The sequence below is a fragment of the Haliaeetus albicilla genome, chromosome 26 (assembly GCF_947461875.1).
Source record: "Haliaeetus albicilla chromosome 26, bHalAlb1.1, whole genome shotgun sequence".
Lineage (NCBI taxonomy): Eukaryota > Metazoa > Chordata > Aves > Accipitriformes > Accipitridae > Haliaeetus > Haliaeetus albicilla.
This window is the reverse complement of record NC_091508.1, coordinates 545,610-566,352: the sequence shown is the minus strand read 5'-3', so window position 1 is coordinate 566,352 and position 20,743 is coordinate 545,610. Positions and strand designations below refer to the sequence as shown.

General features: G+C 40.5%; 1 protein-coding gene across 1 annotated transcript; it reads right to left on the bottom strand.

The window, feature by feature from the left end:
* Positions 1–25: 25 nt before the first annotated feature.
* RSBN1 (round spermatid basic protein 1) lies at positions 26–19,858 on the bottom strand. Its single transcript, XM_069771783.1, has 7 exons — positions 19,413–19,858; positions 15,056–15,726; positions 8,067–8,204; positions 7,487–7,629; positions 6,454–6,621; positions 5,379–5,487; positions 26–4,756 (listed from the first exon to the last, which is right to left on the bottom strand). The coding sequence occupies exons 1-7, from the start codon at positions 19,822–19,824 to the stop codon at positions 4,298–4,300; spliced, it is 2,100 nt and encodes a 699-aa protein (XP_069627884.1). The 5' UTR covers positions 19,825–19,858; the 3' UTR covers positions 26–4,297.
* Positions 19,859–20,743: the final 885 nt, after the last annotated feature.

Sequence of the window (20,743 nt, the reverse complement as noted above, 5' to 3'; positions counted from 1 at the left end):
GAGCAGAAATAAGCAGCCAGGCAGGTAAAGGACAAAATCAGACTTTGTTTATTAAAAAAATACTTTACAGGAAAAAATTCTATGCATTCCGTTGGACTATTTTACAAAGAAATAGCTTAACAGTTTGACACTGGTGTACAGTCAGCTACTGACAGAAATGCACTGCGTTAGAGTATTCACACAGAGGCTCGGGCGCTTCATCGCCGCACTACTCATGGTAAAACCTCTTCGAAACACTTGCTAATGTCAATAAATATACTAAGGCCGCACAAAGCAAACAGTCTTCCAGGCAATTGTACACGTCCTCTGTAGGCAGAGACCTTAGATAAATTAAAACCACAGAAAAAAATCGTAGCTGCCAATCAAAATCAAATTAAATCACAAAAACAGCAATACAGAAGTCTCTTTACATGTTGTACAAAGAAATCAGAAGCATATGTATTTCTCTCAACACTCGGAGTGCCCCACAGACACCTCCTCAGCCCCTCCACCATCGCCCCGAGGCTGCCACGCGCTGCTGGGATTTCTCGCCAGGCAGCACGAGAACGCACAGGACGAGTTTTTGGGGGAGAGAGGCCACTTTTCTGGAGTAGAAACGAGCCTTCCCCTCTCCTCGCACCCCTTAACCAAGTACAGGGCTGCCAACACTTAGCACTCCTCGGAAACTACAATTCCAGGGCTTACACTCAGTTGATTCGGCCCTGAAAATGGCCAGGCCACACCAGATTTAAGGACTTGAGCTCACGCCTGTGGGAAAAGCTCTGACAATTAGCCTTGTCCAGGGGAACTAAACTGTAACATGCAGGAAAACTGACAGAGCACAGTAGAAAGCCCTTCTTCTGTACGGCAAGATCTATACCTGTGAAAAACGTCGATTATGAATCCCCTGAGAACACTTCACCGAGTGTCCCACCTTCCTGGAAGAGAACGTGTCAAGTATCTGCACAAAATGACTTGTAGCATGTCTAAAGGAGAGAGGAAACTGAAACGAACTGGTATTTCATATCTTCAAATTGCATTTTGCTAGTCCACTTCTAGCACAACTGAGCTACTCACCTTTATCCCAAGTGACACTTTTAAACAACAGCACTTCATTTAAAATAGAAACCTCAGCCTGAGTTACATATCTCGAAGCTGATCACTCTTTACAGACAGAGCGCTTGGTCAATTAGCAGTCGTCCCCAGCATAAAGCAGGAGTGTTTTCTCCGATCAACTGACACACATATCACAGGGCAGAACCTCATAAATGGATAATTGAGGATTTACAGTAACTGACCAGCACATTCATATTTATGAACTGTTCTGTTTCTATCCGAGTACTACTGAGAACTGTTATAACAACCCATGAAATTCGCCAAAGTTTGATTATCTCATTATGTAGGCTGTTTTATGAAATCTTAGAGAAATTCAAACAGCCAGCTATTTAAGATGAGACATTCAGAAATATTTACTTGGACCTACCCAGAGATTTGTTTTGCTCAGCAAACACTAAGTGGCTTGAACTCGTTACTTCATTTCTAAACAGCTATAGCTTATAAAAATCAGTATTCTACATGTCTTCTTCTGGAAAACATTTGCATCTTTCACATCAAGGCATTGTTCTAATTCTGCTCTGTTGTTTTCAGTCCAACTGAAGCGATCTTGAAGCAATGGCTAGACAGTATAGCGATCAGCTTCATAAGCAATCCCTCTCATACTTTACATCCAGAATTGGGGTGGAGTTTGAAAGTAGGATGTCAGTTTGGTTAAAGTGTACCAAAGCTAATGATGTATTTAGGTAACAGATTTTTATAAAGTTTGCTCCTCTCTTCCTCAATCTTCCAAGCATGCTAGAACAGCATCAGCAACATTCAAGTCATTTGAAGATACATTTCTGTATTTAAATCTGGGGTTAGATATTAAGTTAGTAATTGAATGGAACATAAAGAGAGCATGATACTATTGATCATGTCCCTCCATCCAAAGAGGTAAGTCAGAGCATTTTCCAGGTATTCAGGCTGTAGTCATAGATTTCACTAAAGCTACAGTTTTGAAAGCAATGTGAGCCACTGTGGTTTTCTTCCTTTATCCATTTAAAAACATGCTATTAGAATTTACAGAGGACTTCCAAACTGATTCCCTCTTTGTTCTATTTCAACTTTCACTGTAAAACAGACAAGTTGGTGTATGGGGGCTCTTAATCTGTTTATTCTGCCTTTAAAGTTATGTTTGCAGACTCACTGTAGTATCTGCAGATTTGTCAATTCCTGAGTGATTGTACGCAGTGCTGGCTGTCAAAGAACAGCCACCTTATTGATGTACCTCTACTGACACGACCAAAGAATAGCACATGTGAGAAGTGAAATGGGCACTTGGAAGACTAGCAGACTTCGTAAAAAGGAAAGAACACCCTTGGGTAATACGATCCTTGAATGTGAAGGGTGAACTGAAACCACTATTGCCTGTGAGGAATTTTACTTTGCACAACCCTTAAAGCTATGAAATTCCTCTCAACGTAAAAAGTGGAAAAAACCCACCAGAGAACAGACGGCTCATTTATGAACCAGTCTGGGTCATCTAGAATTTCTGCTAAGATTAAATTACAACCCTGCATGAATCACATTACTTTTCATCATAAAAGCTTTCCATTCTAACACCTTATTTACACAGATTACTAAACAAGTCACTACCACTTCAATCTGTAAATTAGTTTTAAATTGAAATATTTCCTAGTCCTCATTTTTGTACCGAAGACAATACATACATACACATAAGGAGTAATACAGGTTCTAACTAATCACTGCAGTATCTTCTGATGATTATTTTTCTATCAGTTTAAAATAGTGACCTCTACACTGAGGTGCTAATATGTATATAAAAGCCTACACAAACAATATTGCACAAAGTAAGATTTATAATAGAGTAACATATTTTAGAGACCCTTATAAAGAGAAGAGTAACAATTGATATTAAAAAGATGCATCCAGAACTAACACAGCATCTTTGCTTTTGTCTAGTCTAACATAGTGTTTCAAATCTTTCCTACCCCAGTGAGGATTAGAACAAATAAAAGTTATCTGGAAACAGCTTAAGTTGCACCAAAACCCAACTTGTATTCTAAATGTGGGGAGGGGGGAACGGAGAGGGAGAAAGGGACAGGACTCTTCCTTTTGATGACTGGAAAGGGCAGTAATAAATGGGGTGAGTGAAAGTCAAATACAGATTACACATTAACATCCAGAAATATTGAAATATTGTTTAAAAACTGTCAACAGCTGACACTCTACGCATTTAGCATGTGCCACTGATTTTTCCACAGTACCTGGGCACCCAGAAGCTACACATGGAAAAAACAGTCCAATGCCGTAATACTTTTTATTGTGAAATAGTTAATACAGAACTTCCTAGAATAAGGACAGCCTTACTGTGTAAGTCAGTTATCAACTCAACGCTATTATATTAAGTGCATCAGTACAAGGGAAAGTGTGGTTCCATTGGACACATTACGACCTGATCAAAACAAGCTGCCAAGTTGGTTAGTATTTTAAAGCCTTAAAGTGCTCAAAGATAGCAGTTTCCTCCACAAGACTACCAACAGGTTCTCTAATTTTAACACTAGTATTAATCATGTTCAGGGAAGATGTATTTTGGAAGCAAAACCCTCCCATCAAACAGCATAAGCAGTGCTATCAAAAGTGTTAGGTCAGTAAGTCATTGCATTTCAACGGGATCAGACACTTTCTTCAGTTAATTTTACAGATCACCTTTGTAGGAACTGTAAGGAATAGATATCAATTTCTATAGCTTGTATATAAACCCAACTTGTATATAAACCAACATGTCAAGTACAGACATACCAAAAATTTCACAAATCATCAAAAGTGCTGTGCGCCTTTTTTTTTTTTAAGCAATTAAAATGAGATGGGAAAGTCACTTTGCAAGTCTTCTACAAAAGCATCACTTTCTGGTGAAGATTAGAGATAAAGTAAAAGTAGGGAAGTAACACTGACCAATGTAGTTCAATCATTTTATGTTCCTGGAGGAATTTCATTCTGACTTTGAGGAGATATTCAATATCTCTTTACTTAAACAGAAAGAAGTGGTAGACCACTGTTACAGGTTGTACTAAGGGGTTAAAATACAACTTGAATTTTGCATAATCTGTGTAAAAAAGATATGCTTGACATTTTGGAATGTCACCTTTCTTTATAGAATTATAGGCAAGATTTCTCCAATAAAACATAAGCCAGTTATAAAACTATAACTTCACATCAAAATTTTAAAAAGTTGTTAAAAAAATGTTTGATTATATACATATCACACAGAAGAGCCTGCATGATCCTGTGGATTGTGTTGCTGATCAGACTCTATTTTAAAACCTGGAAGGGGCTGGGCCACCTGATCTGGTTGCACAAGTCCTGATATTGAAGAAACAGAGGAGAGCACCCCTGTTGTAAGCTGCATTTCTATACCTGGTTCTTCAGACTCTTTTTTTACACTCACACACTGGGGTTCACCTTCTGACTCTGTCTTTCCAGGAACACTACTGTTCAAGCTTGAATTGCTTTCTGCATTTTCAGAAGTCTCCCCCACAGGGTGATATTGTTTAAGTCTTATGTGCCAGGCTAAGCTGCAGACTGCTGACACTGTTTTGAACTGATGAATGACATTTCTAGGGATGAAGTAGATGTCATTGTCACACAACTGAATTCTAGCATAGCGAATGCCTTCCCGTCTCATTTGGTTTAGTTTGGCTTCATCCACCCATTGAACACACTGAGAGAAGGAAAGATGGTTAAAGTTAGTGGTATATCCTGTTTAGAGTAAACAATTCAGTATCCACCTATTTTCAACATACTTCATGTCTAAATCAGAATGTTTCTGTTTAACAGGTAAAACTTCAAATTTAGATGAGAATTGGACTTTTAAAATATAATTTATCTAACATGCACATCTTAGAGGACAATGAACAGTTAAGAGCATTCTACAGTTATAGTTGAAAACAGGAAGTTTGACGTGAGCTGCATTGTTTTGGCTGACAGGACTGAGCTTAGATGCCTTCACATCCTAAGACAACATCAGTATATTAGAAAAAGCAGAAACAGGCATACATGACTTCTTAACTTCTAATTGTCTCTATTGCACATTATCATGACTCACAGCATAAATCCCAGCTTGGTGGAACGGAAAAGCAGTTGGACTAGACTAGATGATCACTGTAGGTCCGTTCCAACTGAACTATTATGTTCTGAAACATGAGAAGGGAAGTTGCCCAAGAGAGCTGTGAACTGAGGGCCACTGAGGATACAAAAGGGCTGGCTATACAGTGAACCTGAAAACTGTCGAAAGCTAATTCCAAAATGCTAAGAATGAGCTGTCACTAGGGAAAATTCAATACCTGTGACACTGGAGGTTCATGCAGGTCCAGCTGAAGTCTCTGCACAACATCAGTGAAATCTTCAGCGTGAAAACAGACCACATCTTTGGTTATACGAGGCTGGTCACTCCTAGAAAAAGATGAGAATTCCAGGAATTTTTAAAGGATTTGAGTTATAGAGAATTGTAGGTCTTTCCAGCAAAATTTTTCATTGAACCAACAACCTACTTCAGTTTTACATGGCACACAAAGTCTCATCGCTTCTCAATACTCTTATTATTTTGAAAAGGAGGTATAGGTCACAGATTTCTCTTGGGTTTTTTTCATTTTACTTCTTTCTTGATGCACACACAACAGAAGTGATGTTTTCGTGGACAAATACTATACCGAAGTGTCCGAGAACTAGGTTCAAATTGCCACTATCAAAGTTCTCTGTATGTTCTAGGAACCACAATTTGCCTCTATTCTTCCAATCTACAGTAGAGAATTATTCTGTCTAATTAAAGGAAAAATGTAAAGTAATAAAGTAACTCTGAAGCCGAAGCAATGAAGAGCTGGGTTTTATTCAAGGGCTGTGAATCAGAGTAAGGAAGTTCTGGTGCCTTTTATTCATATGAATATCTAACGATATTGCTAATGATGCTATCCAATTTCTACTGTAATTGCTAGAAATAACAGTGATGCAAGTCTAGTTTCTCTGCAAGGTCAACAGCAATGTCCTGGGTACATGAAGTGAGAAAGCACTGTAGCTGTGAAATTGAGTTCTTAGATTACTGTTACAGAAGTTAGCATTAATATACCTATTCAGGAAAAGACAATCACAGATGATGGTCCAGGCATGGTATCTTAGGCTTATTTTGCATGTCACTAAAATTTTCTGCAAACTGCTTTTACAACTTTTCTACTGCCTCAAGAGGGAAAAATAGTAGGTATACAGCTTGTGTTTTTCCAGCTCTAGACAGCATTTATCTCATTACAGTGTTTAAACCATTTCTTTGACTAGGCTTGTTTTCCAAGGAATTTTCTTTTTTTTAAGAGAGGAAGCGTTCAGAATTACCCCATCCTACTAGAATAGTTGCATTTCAGTGGCACTTACCATTCCCCAAACTGTACAGCCTTCAGAACACCTACAGCAGCTGTACTCTGCCAGTCAAACCCTTGACCCACATGATCAGCGTGAGCTCTTGTTCTGTCTTCAAACAGAACTTCACGGGGCTCACTGGTCCGAGGTAGGTACTGGAGATTCTTTATTTCGTTCATCGACCTACAACACGACAAAAAAGACATACTAAAAAACATTTCAGACTACTCAAAATTAAACACTTGTATTAAAATAATCTTAAAATGTTGTGTGCTGCAGGCTTCAAAATCAAAGACCAAAGCACTTCCCTCTGATTTCTTCTAGGTGTCTATTCGACAAAAGATGGAAACAAATACAGCAAAGTACAATTCAGGTTATGAGATCAAACTTTATAAAACAAATCCTATCACCAAAAAAAAATTTTTTGTTCACTTGTGCTGAAAGAATTCTCCCAGGCATTTAATGGTATGTGAAATAGAGCTATTTTAGTAAGATACTGAAGTTTAGTTATTTGGGAGTCCATCCAAAAATTCTGCTTGAAATTACAATTAAAATATGCTTTCAATTCTTTATCTCCTAAAATTTTTTCTACAGCATACTCTGAGAAAGACAGTAAGTACATACGTATACCACAATATTTCCTGAGAAGGCAGACTGTATTACAAGTGCTTTACCACTAACATTAAAACGTGACATGAACAGTTTAAGGATCTCTGCTCTTTTAGAGCATTTCACCTGCCCCCCCCCACCAAATTAGTTCTTTCCACAGAAATAAGATGAATAAAAGAAGTCTCCTGAAGGATAATAAAAAGAGGTTTCAATCTAGGACATATTACTATGAAAGTGGTGAAATAAAATAACTATCACAAATAATGTATTTGGCTTATCCACTGAGCCAATTTGAAACAGAAATTAAAAACTTAAATCTGTGAATCAACCTTCTGAAGAACTAGTTACACATAAAGTACTTAAGTTTTGTTCTCAAATCTAACACAGGCATAACTGCAATGTTTTACCTTTAATAACGGAAAGGAAAACAAAACATTACCGGCGCCGTTTGAATGGCGATTTTGGCATATCAGCTGTTGGGATCATCTGCTCTCCTGGTCTCACCCACATTATGGGACCATCATCACTTTGTGACCTGCACTGAAGTCTGAGACTAGAAAGAGTACCCCAGGGCAAAGTCATCTAAAAGAAAACAAAAACAAAACAACCCACAAAACACACATAACACAAAACACTGGGTGAGATAGAAAAATTAAATGATGCCTTTGGTAAAACTGGTTCAAATTTGCTGTCAAAAGAATTGCATAGAAACTAAATTAAGTTTGAGAGGTAAAATGTATTCCAAGCTAACTTTATTGAACTTAGTTTATAGGAAGTAGATTATTATGTTGTGCATACATATGATAAACTGTATTTTTTTTTTTGTTATTTACACAACTGTAGCTACCTAATTCAGTACCTTTTGTTTGGACACAGGAAAGAACATACCTCAGTAGCCTAAATAGCATATCAATAGAGAAAATACTTTATGGTTTCTAATTACTTAGGAAAAAATGAAATGTAGTAAATGTTTAATTATCTATAGTGCTTTAAAAAAACCACCACAAGTTACTGCTTACTCTGAGAAATGGGGATTCTTCTAACATATCTAGAAATTCTGGGAAGTAGTCCCCAACTTCTTCGTCCACTGCTCCAACAAGACTGATCTGCCGCATTGGTCCTGCTCTGTACGTTCCACAGCAGTACGTTCGATTGACCTGAGTGGCAGAAAGGAAAACACAATACCACCACAGCTTTAGTTCTGTTACAAGAGATTAAAATTGATTAATATAATACACTAGACCACAGATGAGATGAATCTTGGACTCATCTACACAACTTATCTACATCTATTTCATTAGAGATGCCTTTGGGAATATGCACAGAGTCCGACCACTTAGAACAGATGCCCATAGGTTATCCCAAAAGAACTCCTGTCTGTATTACTGATAGAAAATACTTGTAAAGTTCGAATAATAGGAAGTTAGTTATTTGACTAATTCAGGAACAATTCAACACTTCCAGGCTGACTTGAGAAATCCATCACACAAAGTTTCATTGTAACTCAGTCTTTCACCAGCAAACTTAAAGTCTCCACTAATTTGTGCAGTTGACTGTTGCTTCTACATTTCAAACTGTACGCTATTGAAATATATGTGCTTTCTTCATTTCAGTCATGTCCTAAAGGCCTTTTCCCTATGACCGTAGTGAAAAATCTAGGTGTCCTTCATGCAGCAGTTTTGATAATATTGCTACAGTGTATACAAAAATTTGGACAAAAAATTGAGGAAATGAGAGGTCTAGCTAGAAATCCAGTGTCCATGTACAACAATTTTAGGATTACCATTTGCAATATAACCTGCTGACACTGCTGTGGCCAGAAACACTTTAATCTCACTTACAGCTTTTTGACATTCTCTGTAGCACAGACTGTCCCACTTTCCCTGGTCATCTGGAAACTTTTCTTGCCAATTTTCTGTTCCCAGAGGAGAACCACTGACAAGACTCCAGTGTTCTCTAGTCTCATCCTATGGACTTGGGCTATAACATGCCATATGGCCACAGAGTAGGTTGTACGTAGATGCTGCACCTATTCAATCTTAAAAGATCAGAAATTCTGCCATAATTAGTCTGCTTTGTATACTTGATTTGTCTAAGCCCCAACCTTCCATCACTCTTCAACAGCCTCTCTACATTCATCAAGTGGTTCTAGTGGTGAAAAACTACAGCCAATCTCCATGGCTAAGTGGTGGGACAGGTACAAAGGACAGAAGGTTTATAGCCATGTTCAGAAAGCGTAATATCTTTTCTAAGTATGAAAGAGCTTAGTTTTAAGTTTTTTTAGTTTTAAGTTTTGCAGTTTAAGCCAACAAAACAGATGTAGTTAAACTACTCCATGAAGTTGTTAAAGGTAAATTAGGAGACTAATAAAGCAAGAGTTAGTTACTGCTGCAATTTTATCCTCTAGCAGCAACCACAGATATTTAGCTTCTTAATTATAGGAGTTTAGCTTACTCCTATTTCCAGAGTCTTCCTTTCTTGAGCTTTGTATATATGCAGTTAGCAGTTCTGCATTGGTTGCACACACATTTTAATTAAAAGCTAAGTCAGAGCCAAAAACAACTTCACATACAGCTTTATTCCTCAGCCCTAAGCCAACTACTGCACCACATCACCTCTACCTGCATGTGTAGAAGTTTATATCTTAAGTCACTCACTGAACTTCTGCTTGAAGTCCATCAAGACCAGCAGGAGCCGCTGAATGAACGCATACTAACTTTCTGGGTTTGACAATACAGATTTTATGAACCAGGCACTATCTTCAGAGGCTGTTAATTCTTCTTGGCTGTTGCCCTAAGAGAAAGTTAAGTCTCCAAATCCTATTAGAACATTACTGGTAAAGGTTCATATCTAACATCAGTAAAGTGGAATGATTTCACCAGCTAGCTAGAATGCAATTCAAAGTAGTATTGGAAAACCACAGCATTAATCTAGTTCTGTGCACCTACAGGAAAACTAAGGGCTGAAATGTTCTTGTCCTTAAGCTAGTTAAACTCAACTGCTTGGTACTACTAAAGCAAGTAGAGACAGACTACTTCTAGATGAGATTTGTTCTATTGAAGCCACCTGTTGAGATTCACTAGTATTTCAGAGGTGTTTGTCACAAGTTAAAATGAACTGCAGTTTTTCTTTATAATGTTTTCAAAGGTAATGAAAAACTAGAAGCTTTAACATTATTTTTTTTAATGCACTGGAATCCAATGAAAAAACAGAAAAGAATAAGAGCTATAAAGGAGACACTAGAAATACTTTAAGGAAATCTTGGATTTCAATGTTTTCCCAGTTTTTAATAGAACTTAAAGAAATATATACACTTGAGAATTAAAATCAGGACATGTTTACACTGAAAATATGTACCAATTCATGGCAATCCCCAGCAGGCTGTAGTATTCATCTCAAGCCAATCCCAGGGGTAGTAGTCTACTAGTTTAATATGCTGTAAAAAATTATTTCACATAGTTTCTCTCTCATCCTTAATTCCTCCAGAGCAGCACAAATACTAATACCACTGCTTAGGATAGCGGTCTCAAGAATACAGAGTATGCTAAGACCTTGTCTGTAATAACAAGCATGTTCATGACCATCTAAAAGAACAGGCATCTTACTCATGGGACACTAAACCACCCAACTGTGAAGGAAGACCAAGCAACCTCCTTGCTGCACCTTCTTGCAAACTACTTTGACCTTTCATTTGCCAAGTGCTCTAGATGCACTCTTAACAGCTATATTAATTTCACAGCCATATTCTGCACCCCTCTTCAGGGAAGAAAGACAAGACTATGAAATACCTGAAGTGACTTTGTTATATCCACTAGGACCTTTCTAAAAATTTCTTATTTTTGTTTAAAGCTCAATTCTTGTTTTAGCCTGGGTCATTCCAGTTTACATGGCTGTCAGAAGTTAATAACTTATTACCACAGCACCATCATTGCTATAATTTGTTCACTATGCTTCTTTAAAAACATTACTGGATAACATGAGTACTAACTGCCACTAAGTACATGATCTGATCTATACAATCTTTACTGCTGTAAAAGGACCATTGGGCTAGTAAGACCACTCAGGTGTCCTGTACCCTTTCAAAATGCCAAACAGCTGTCACTACCATATGTATCCCCTAGACCATACAGTATCACACTAAAAGTGAAGTTACAGACATTTTTAAACTTAGCTCTTCAGTATTCATGTAGACATTTTATAGCAGCTGAATGATGTGCCCATCAGTGTTTCACACATAAGTGAGAACAGAAGTAGACAGCATCATCCTGTGGAAGTTACAGATCTGGTATTTGCATGTTACCGAGATAAATCAGACTCTTGCCTCATGAAGTGTTAAGCAAGCAGTATACCTCTGTAGGGTAGGAAGACGACATAGAGATGAGGCACATTTGAGACAAATGAGGTTACATTTCAGAAGTTTCTCTCTAGTTTCAAGAAAAGCATGAATCAGTTGTCAGTGACAATATTTTAATATGTTAAATCAGCTACAAAACCAACCACACAAACACTTTACTACAAGGAAGAAAGCAAGAATACAAGCAGCTTTACTATTTACAACAGAAAAAGGAAGGGAGGACAGTGTGACATGCCATTACAGCAAGGGTTATGTGTTTGACTTAAACCTGACAGGTATTTCAGTAAGACCATTGGGCATTATTTATATATTTATTTATATATAAGTGATAAACCAAATTAAGCTTGCAGTACAGATGCACAATCTATTTTACACTTTGACAGCTTCTGCTAAAAAAAAGAAATTGCCCTTCCAGAATAAGAGACCTTTTTCCAGGAGTAAGAAAAGTTAAGATTGGATGGACAACCAAACAGTGATATGATTCATTGACCAAAGTTGTCAGGAATAGAGTAACCTTTTCTGACAGTACATTGCAGGAGTACTAAAACTTACCCTATTATCACCTGTGGGCTGCTTCTCCCACCTTCTTCCCAGAAGCAATAGCAGCTTATGCAAAACCTACTTCCCTCAACTCTTTCCTGGCCTGTTCCCAGAACCCCCACTCCTTTGTGATTTTAACTGTTCTTTGGACCATATAGTGAACTGATCAGGCAGTTGATCAGTTTCTTCTGGGGCGGGGGGAAGCAGGAGTGGTTTTTCAAGTCTAGATATATTCCAATTCACAGAGTAGACCTAGAAGCAGTTGTACTGAAACAACTGACAGGGAAAGTAAGAGTTCATTCTAGCTGCACTGCTAAGAACTTTCAAATTGAAGTATGCTCTTATGCGAAGAAAGCTTACAAATTACTTACTGTTCAGTGATTTGAGTCTTGAAAGCTCTTAATCCAAGCAAATAGCTCCAAACTAAAGCTTCACTTTAGCACTAAGGTATTACAACAAATGAGCCAGAGCCAATGCAAGCAAAAAAATCCAGAGAACACTGAAGCGTAATTATTTTAATATATAGAAACCAAACAGTTATACTACAAATACACATTGGAGTGCCTTGTTATAAACATTCAGCTTACATTGTCCTCACTGCCCTGAGTACAAAGGAATTCACCTTGCAAGGGAGTTAATTATCACTAGATTTTTATGAAGTCTTCCAGATTAAAGTCCTTATTTTGAACTGGAGACACTTCCTACTAAAATTCAGTTTGTCTGAAAAGGTACACAAAACAGCTCAATATTGTACAAGTTAAAGGTCACATTAACTTTCAGGTAACTTGCAGTTTACAGATCAAATTTTGATTTCTTGACACCAAGTCTCCAGGACTCGAAACTATCTAACACTCAAAATCCCCTTGCCACAATTTGGTTCAGTACAGCAAACAAATTCATGCATACCGAAGGTTCAACCTAGAACAGAGGTGACTTTTAACTGTCTATCTTCAATTAAAAATAATATCAGTATTACAGCATGTAATACTGTAACATGCTTAATCTGCTAAGGCATAACTATAAAGTGCTTTTGTATTGTACAATTTCTCATACAGGAAGGTCCAAAAGCGAAGCTTAGCCAGTCTGTTTATTCCTCAAGAGTGCTGCCAAGGAATAGCAGTAAAATAGCCACTCATCCTCCCTGTGCTCTCTTAAGCAGTGCATTTTACCCTTCTCTATTTAAAGATAAGCTAGCTTTTTGCAAGCTAGTTTTAGCAGCATGCAGGAACCACAGTTGAATCCACCATCAATTTAAATCCATCTCCTTAAACTAGATACTTTACCATCATCTGTATTCTCTGAAGAGTCCCATTTCAGCTGTCTTAAGAGTTGTGACAACTATACTACTATACACTGAGCAACCATAGAGAAGTAAGAGCCACACCAATGTACTTCAGCCAGAGAGCATTAACCAGGTCATGCTAAACCTGGGTTTAGAAATGTGTTTTAGACCAAATGAACCTTATGTCATGACTCCGTCAAGTTTAGACAGTACTTAAAATAGAATTAATTGAAATACCAGCACAGACTATAACCCAGTGAAGCCTCTCATTTGTTACCATACATTCCTCACGTGTATTTATAGTATAAGCTATTCATGTTCACAAGATGGGGACATTTACCAAGAAAAAGCATAACTGTTAAATATCCAATTGACACTGTTCAGCCATTTTAGGGGGTCATCACACATACTCAGAGTAAATTAGAATGTAATCATGATGTCAAAGAACATAGATAAATCACTAATACGGAAGACTTTAAAACCTAACCTATGGACAAGTTTCACATCTGCAGAACACAGGTGTGTACTGTGCAGAAGCGTTCTTGCTGACAGCAGCAGTTTGTATGCTCATCAGACAGACTGGGTTTGGAGTACTATGAGCTCTCATGCAGCTCCATCAGCGCAAAGAATTACTTAAACCAAGAAACAGAAGTTGGTTTAAAGTAAGTGCTGCAGCAGCTATTCATTGTCAAACAAATTCATAAGCTAAGTGTCAGAATTACCAATTTAATGGTATCTATGATAAATGCTGGAAAGTATTCAGAGACTTCATAAGGTTGTGGTAACTTTCTGTAAAGTAGTAACTGCTTTTCCAATGCAAATCTTGATTATAAGCATTCAGTAAACTCTGGAGAGATCCAGATAACGCATCCACAAGCACTACCATTTCAAAATCTGTTACTAAAGAAGGTCTGTTCCAATAGTACTGAAGTGCACACCACTACAGAATTTCAGGGTTTTCCTTCCAACAGGTGAACCACTAAAAGTAATTAAGACCTTGAATAAAGACTTCAAAAGTAATCAGTAGTTTGAATCTGTCCTGACTATACTAAGCAGGAATAGGTTTTATTCCATCTGAAACAGATTTATCTAAACTGTAATGTTGCACTATGTTCATAGATACTTCTAAGCTTGATCACAAGAGTCAAATGCAAGGGGTTTTCATATGTGAATCTTGAAATTGGCTTAGTTATTACTGTTGCATCCATTTAAGTTACATGGAGATAGTTTGAGAATTTAAGATAGTTCAAGCCTACTATAGAAATCAAGGTAGTATTTAAAATTAAAGCCTTTTTCAAATGCACTTAAGATATTCTAAACACCTCTGAAGTTGGAAAGTTTAAACACACAACATCAGCTACTGATAGAATTAAGATGTTAAAAAAAACTTATTTGTTGTGAATGATATACTGAAACCTGAAAAGTAACATCATTGCAAAAAACCAACCTAGATCCATTGAATAGAAAAAACAGTGTATTTGCAATCTATACAACTCTTAATACAGACCTGCCTATTGTTTTGAACAATTTCAGTGTTCTCCCAAGTTTAGAAGATAGTTTAGACTGAAAGTCTGCAAGATCAGTGCAGATCTTTCTACAGGTCACAGTTCAGTGTCTGAAATATGATTCACCAACTACCAGTGGGCACAAAAGAGCTTTAAGCAGAAAGAGGAATAAACAGCACAGTAGCAGTAGTCCCAACATCATCTTTTTTCATCTGCAAAAAACAAAATATTTGTGCCTCACCTATTTTAGGCCATCCCTGCTCTGGATTAATGAGATTAATCAAATCTAAGTGTTGTGCAACTTTTACGCTTTTAAACAGTTCTTACCTGAGAGTGAAAATTTGAAATTGTTGTTGTTTCAATGTCCTTCTTGCCCAAAATTTCCATTTTCACTGGAGTGTTAGGAAAGTTAAAAGCAAAGTAATCCAGGAAGTCTGGTAAATAAGCAGCTGCTCCATGTACTATGGCTAAAGCATAGTAAGCTGCATTTTTATCATTTTCACTGAATGACAACGCAAGAAACTCTTCTGCAAATCTCTCCATCTCCACTGGAGACAAAAATGAGAGTTCATCCATGTAAGCATGAAGGACCAGAGCACCACCATTGGACTGATGTTCTTCATGAATGAAGTTACTAAATTTAGTGCCAGTTTTCAAGAAGCTGCTGCGAACAGAATGCTCCTGGTGTGTCACAAATGGTGTTTGTACTCCCTGGGGTATTCGATATTCCTGCATACCCAAATTCAGTCTGCAGAGTTGTTCATCCTTCAGATACCTGAAGGATTCCTTGTTCATTTCTAAGTTATCACACTGTCCTTGAGACAGAGTCTCTTTGTCAATGCGAGTGAGTCCAGCACACACCGTCTGCACTTCTTTGTTGTACATCTTCAGGCGTTTTCCCCTCATATCTTCCCGGTGTTTCTTTTTCTTTTTTTTCTTTATCTTCTTCATAATAAGACTGTCAGCTCGCTGGGTTTTGCCATTTTCATCTGGAGTTTCTGGCAGCAACAACAGAGATAAGATCAGAGTTCCACAGTTGCAGCATATTCACCCAAAAAGAATTAAGACCTCTCACTTGCTAAAGCTATCTATTCCCAGGAAGACTGACCAATAGTAATACCTGGACTTTTGACTTACAAGACTTAATTATACAATAAAAAATGCAGTACATCTAGTTATTATGCAAAGAAAGCCTTGAATTAAGGAAAACTCCCAAAACTCAAGCTTAATATTTTAGAAATATTTCCACTTTTAATAAATTTATTAGAATACCTTTAAAAGGAGTCCATATTTCAGAACATCTATAATTAAGTACATTAATAACTTCTGACATTCAAGGCAGTGCCATGGAGCAGAAGAGAACAAACAAGTATGCATAACATTTAAACATTAAGACTTTCATGACAGAACACTTCCCTGATTTTGGATACACAATATAGAAGCAAAACAGAGTGCAGCTGAAGAGATACAAGCATTATTGACATTTAGAGGTAAAACCACTTTAAGCAGTTAGCTTTCCGGCCCAAAAAAAAAAAATCCTAGGCTGCTGATCTTTTGTATTATAGGATCCAAATCATCACATCCACATCTTCAGCTATCTTTTGCTAGTCTTACAGTTAACCATTCAGCTAATTCAGAGCTAGAAATTAAGAGGTTGTTGTTTCTTGGTTTTTTAAAGTTAATCAACCTGCAGAAGGCTAAAGGCTGAGAGATAAAATATGAAGTAGTAGTTCTGTTAGGTAAAATGTAATAGTTTAATTGCTCATCTTTTAGGAATAAAAACTAATTCAAGTAATATTTTAGCAAGCGACAATGGTAGTTAGAAAACTGTTAAAAAACTCAATTGCCAAGAGAAGATTTTAATCTGCCTGAATCAAAGAATTATTTCATGCCAACAACGCACATAAACTTCTAAGAGCCATGTTACCAGGATAGCTATGGGGATCAGAACAATCTGCTGCTGAAGGTAACATCTGACCAGAAGATGCAGCAGCTAAAGTTTTTCAGTTTCCCACAGCCCATGGCTTTGTGCTAACAAAATTTCCTTTCTTGGCCTGCTAAGCTATCAAATTTGTATTCCCTCTTTATTCTCTTGCAGCACTTGAAGAAAAAAACATGTAACACTGATCTATGAGAATAGGTGTAATGATAAATACATGCAGCTTCAAGTTATTCAGTCTAACCACAGTATTTAACTATATCATTACTCATTTGGTCTCAGAGCTCTTTAGTAAAGATGGTTGACCTTCATAACAGCCTGGTGTAACGAACAGAATTACTCATGAAGCAAAGAAAGAGTTGATTGCTTAATACTAACTTCATACAATTGTCTTAGGACCTGAAATACAAGTTTTCACAGTACTGCTGCTAGCCTTACAAACAACAAATGCCCTTATTTTTATATTATAGCTAGGGAAACCAGGAAAAGAAATGCAGCATCACTTGTTTTGGTAAGTCAACTGAAACAGTTCTTGGAATAAGCTTTTCTGGAAGTCTCAGAAGTTAAGTGTGCAAAAGCTTACTCAATCACTAAGCTCTCAAGTATAGATACTGCTTTACTAACTGTAATGAACATACTAATCACACAAAAGATCTTTGTTATGGTGGGACCAGAGATTCCAAGCTGAAACTAAACAACAATTTCATGCCACCACTGAGCTGTTGGGAATACTTCCCTGTAGATGTTTCAAAGTTAATTTTTGGTTGTTAAAGGTGTCTTATTTTAAGCATTTCTAATTTTAGGTATAGTTTCAAAACCTCAGACACGCACTGGTTTTAATTCAAAGTATCTTCCTGTTTGAAGATATTCCCTAATAACAGAGATACAGCTAGCACCCTCTGCATTTTGGAACTTCCAGTGAACACTGGTCTATTTTCAGGATAAAAGCTATCCTGACCACTGCTGTATCCACTGAACACAGCAGAGTCCCACTACTACAGTGAGAGTAACCTCTGTATTACGTGAGCCTAGACAATGACATTATGGCAATGCCTGACAAACTTGAAGGAAATATAGTTTTAATTATTCCTTTAAATAAATGGAAAGCCTCCAGTACCTCAAACACAAAGAAAGCTATAGCCAGGCCATCAAACTGTGGACTCCCACAGTGAGGTAGAATAACAGCAGTGCCAGTAACTCAGCTACTCTAAAGCTATTAGACAACACAAAACTGAACACACTAGTATCACTTTTAAAAAGCAAAAACAGAGGAGATGTTCACTGTCACCTGTGGCCAAAGATAAGAATAGTAGAGTCAAAGAAATAGGTGGTTAAGATTATAAATAGAAATAAAATCTGATAGAGAAGGACAGCAAGAGAAATCCAGCTACATCCCGAAACCCACTACATACGCAGTCTAGGACAAGTAGTGAAGAGCTTCAGACTTCCAGTTAGCAAACAGCTTTCCTCTGCAAATCTGGACTTCAGATAGTAATTTTAACAGTGTTTAAGCCCTCATTAAGAGAGGGCCTCATGCATTTACTGGGTTAGGACTGACACACAGTGACACTCCCAGTCTACCAAGACATACTACTTCTGTAGTTTTATCAACATTTATCAAGCTAATGTTTGAAATTTACAGCCCAGGAGCTTTTATAGTCATTATTCACAGTGGTTTAGAAGCATTAAACAATAGCAAAAAGTCTCTCCCCATAATAGTTTTGCCCATTCTTAAGACAGTACTATCTAGAGTTTACACTACAGAGTTAACTTTTGTAAGCATGTGCATCTTTGGTTTCCTTGGCACAATACCTTCATATATACTCCTGAAGTACAATTCACAACGTAATATCTTTACTACGGCAGCATTTGCAATTGCTTTTCACCTATGTTGCCCTCACCAAGTAGCTTTTTACTATCATAAATTTGTAAGCAGAACCAAAATAGTCATTTGTACTGTTAAAAAAAAAATTTAAAAAAAAGAAGAAGAGACGACGACACCCCCCTCCCCCCCCGTCCAGTTTTGGCCTTCCTGTCAGAGAAATCGCAGGGCATTTATTTTAAAAAAAAAACCAACAAAAACCAAACAAACAAAAACCAAACACAAACCCACACCAACAAAAAAAAAAAAACCAAACAAAACAGCAGCTTCTCAGTTCTAGCGTATGTTAAAGCAAGCACAGTAGGAAGAAAGCTTTGCTATCCAAGCACTTGCACGTTGAACCCGCGACGAGGGCGATGCTGAACAGCAGCACGACTAAGAGCAGCAGCACCAGAGCGCCCGTTCCGGGCACGGAGAGCCCACGGCTCCGGTCTCTCCGTCACACGCCGCCGGGCTCCGCGCTCCCTCCCGAACTGGTAGGAGTGCCGTGCCCCGCCGCGGCACGGAAGAGCGACAAGGGCTACTGAAGCCACGGTCCGCTCGCCCTACCTCGCACACCCCCACACACGGCCACGCTCGGGGCTCCGGGAGCGGCGAGCATTCTTCTCCGCTCCCGCCTTCGCCCCGGCGGGCGAGGCCGAGCCCCAGCCGCGGCTCCGCCGCCACCGAGCCCGGCCGACCCGGGAAGGCGGCGGGCGAGGCCGCCGCCGCGGGACGCAGCGGGCGGGCTCCGCCGGGCTGCCGGGAGCGAGATCCGCACCGGCCGAGCGACCGCCGGGCGCCCAAGGCGGGCGCCGAGCCGGTCAGCCGCGCCGCCGCCCCGCCGCTCCCTCCCCCCTCCCCTCCGCCGCCCCGCGCCTCACCTCGCTTGCTGGGCCGCCCGGCTGCCCCGTCCGCGGGGCTGCCCCGCCTCGCTTTCTGCGGCTGCCCGGCGGCCAGGCGGCCGGGCTCGGGGCCGGCGGCCGGGCGATGCCGGTGGTGGTGGTGGCGGCGCTCCTCGAGCGCGGCGGGCGGCGGCAGGCTGAGCGGGGAGAAGGTGAAGAGCCCGGCGGTGGCGGGCAGGGCGGCCGGGGGCAGCGGCTCCGCCGGGCCGGGCCCCGCCAGCAGCTGCTGGCTCAGCCGGGCCCGCTTGCCACCCGTCGCCTCGCCGGGGGGGCCCCGCCGCCGCCGCCCGCCGCCGCCGCGAGGCCGGCCGGGCCGGTCCCCCGAGGGGAGCGGGGGCGGCTCCTCCGGGGCCCGGGACACTGCGCGCACTGCAGCGACCTGCGCAGCCATTTCACAGTCTCCCTCACACACATTTAAATGGCCCGAGCGCCAGGCGGCACTGCGCAGGCGCCGCGCGGCGCCCCCTGGGAGATGTAGTTCGCGGCGGCGCGCCGGGAAGTGTAGTCCGCCCGCGGGCGCATGCGCGGGGCCGCGGCAGGGCCGGCCGAGGCGGCGGGCGGCGCGGGGAGCAGGTCACGTGGGCCGGCGGGGGCGCGGGAAAGCTCTGGGTCACCCCAGATCCGCGACTGCGTCATCGCGGGGGGGGAGCGGGCGGCGGGGAGACGGCGACCCGCGCGGACCCGCCAGTACAGCCAGGCGTGCAGGCCGATCAATAAAACTTTTATTTTTACGGCATTTCCCTCGCGTCGTAAAACGCTTCCTCGGCTGAACACGCGACCGCTGGGCTCCGGTACGACTGTCCGAGCAACGGCGCCGTCAAACCGGGGACGGAGGCGGCCGTCGGCCGGCCTCGCAGCGCTCGGGGCGATTCGGGCGGCACAGCATGGCAGCCGGCCGCGCGAAGGCGTCGAGGCCTGCCTCCGGCCTCCGTCCGTCTGGCCTCCGTCCGGCACGCTTCGCCGACTGGCGTTGGTGGGTTCGGTGCAACGCAGAAGCGACTTGCAGCAGATGGGTAGGGTCGTCTCTTGGCTCCTGCTGCTGAGAAAGCAGGTGACTTCGGTGACAAGTGAGGCAGGCTCCTTCTGGGCCATATTAGCCGCTGCTCCAGCACGAGCAGCTTTAAACCAGCTTGAGTTCTCTTCGGGTCGTTGTCAGTAGATTCCTCTCTTGACCAAATCCCCCAAATCCCACTTTGGTTTTCTCTCTCTACAGGAAAACAATCGTATACAAGCAGTTCTCAACATCTTTGTCCCACCCCACTGAGCATATAAATAACAGAGGACTCTGTCTAGAAATCTCATCTTCCGAG

Bases quoted from the DNA above. Each gene is read 5' to 3' on its own strand.
- RSBN1 (XM_069771783.1), bottom strand. From the start codon at position 19,824: ATGGCTGCGCAGGTCGCTGCAGTGCGCGCAGTGTCCCGGGCCCCGGAG. The intron at 8,205-15,055 runs GTAAGAACTGTT...TCTGCCACTCAG, and splicing joins TTTCAAATTTTCACTCTCAG to GTCAATCGAACGTACTGCTG. The intron at 5,488-6,453 runs GTAAGTGCCACT...ATCTTTTTCTAG, and splicing joins GCTGTACAGTTTGGGGAATG to GAGTGACCAGCCTCGTATAA.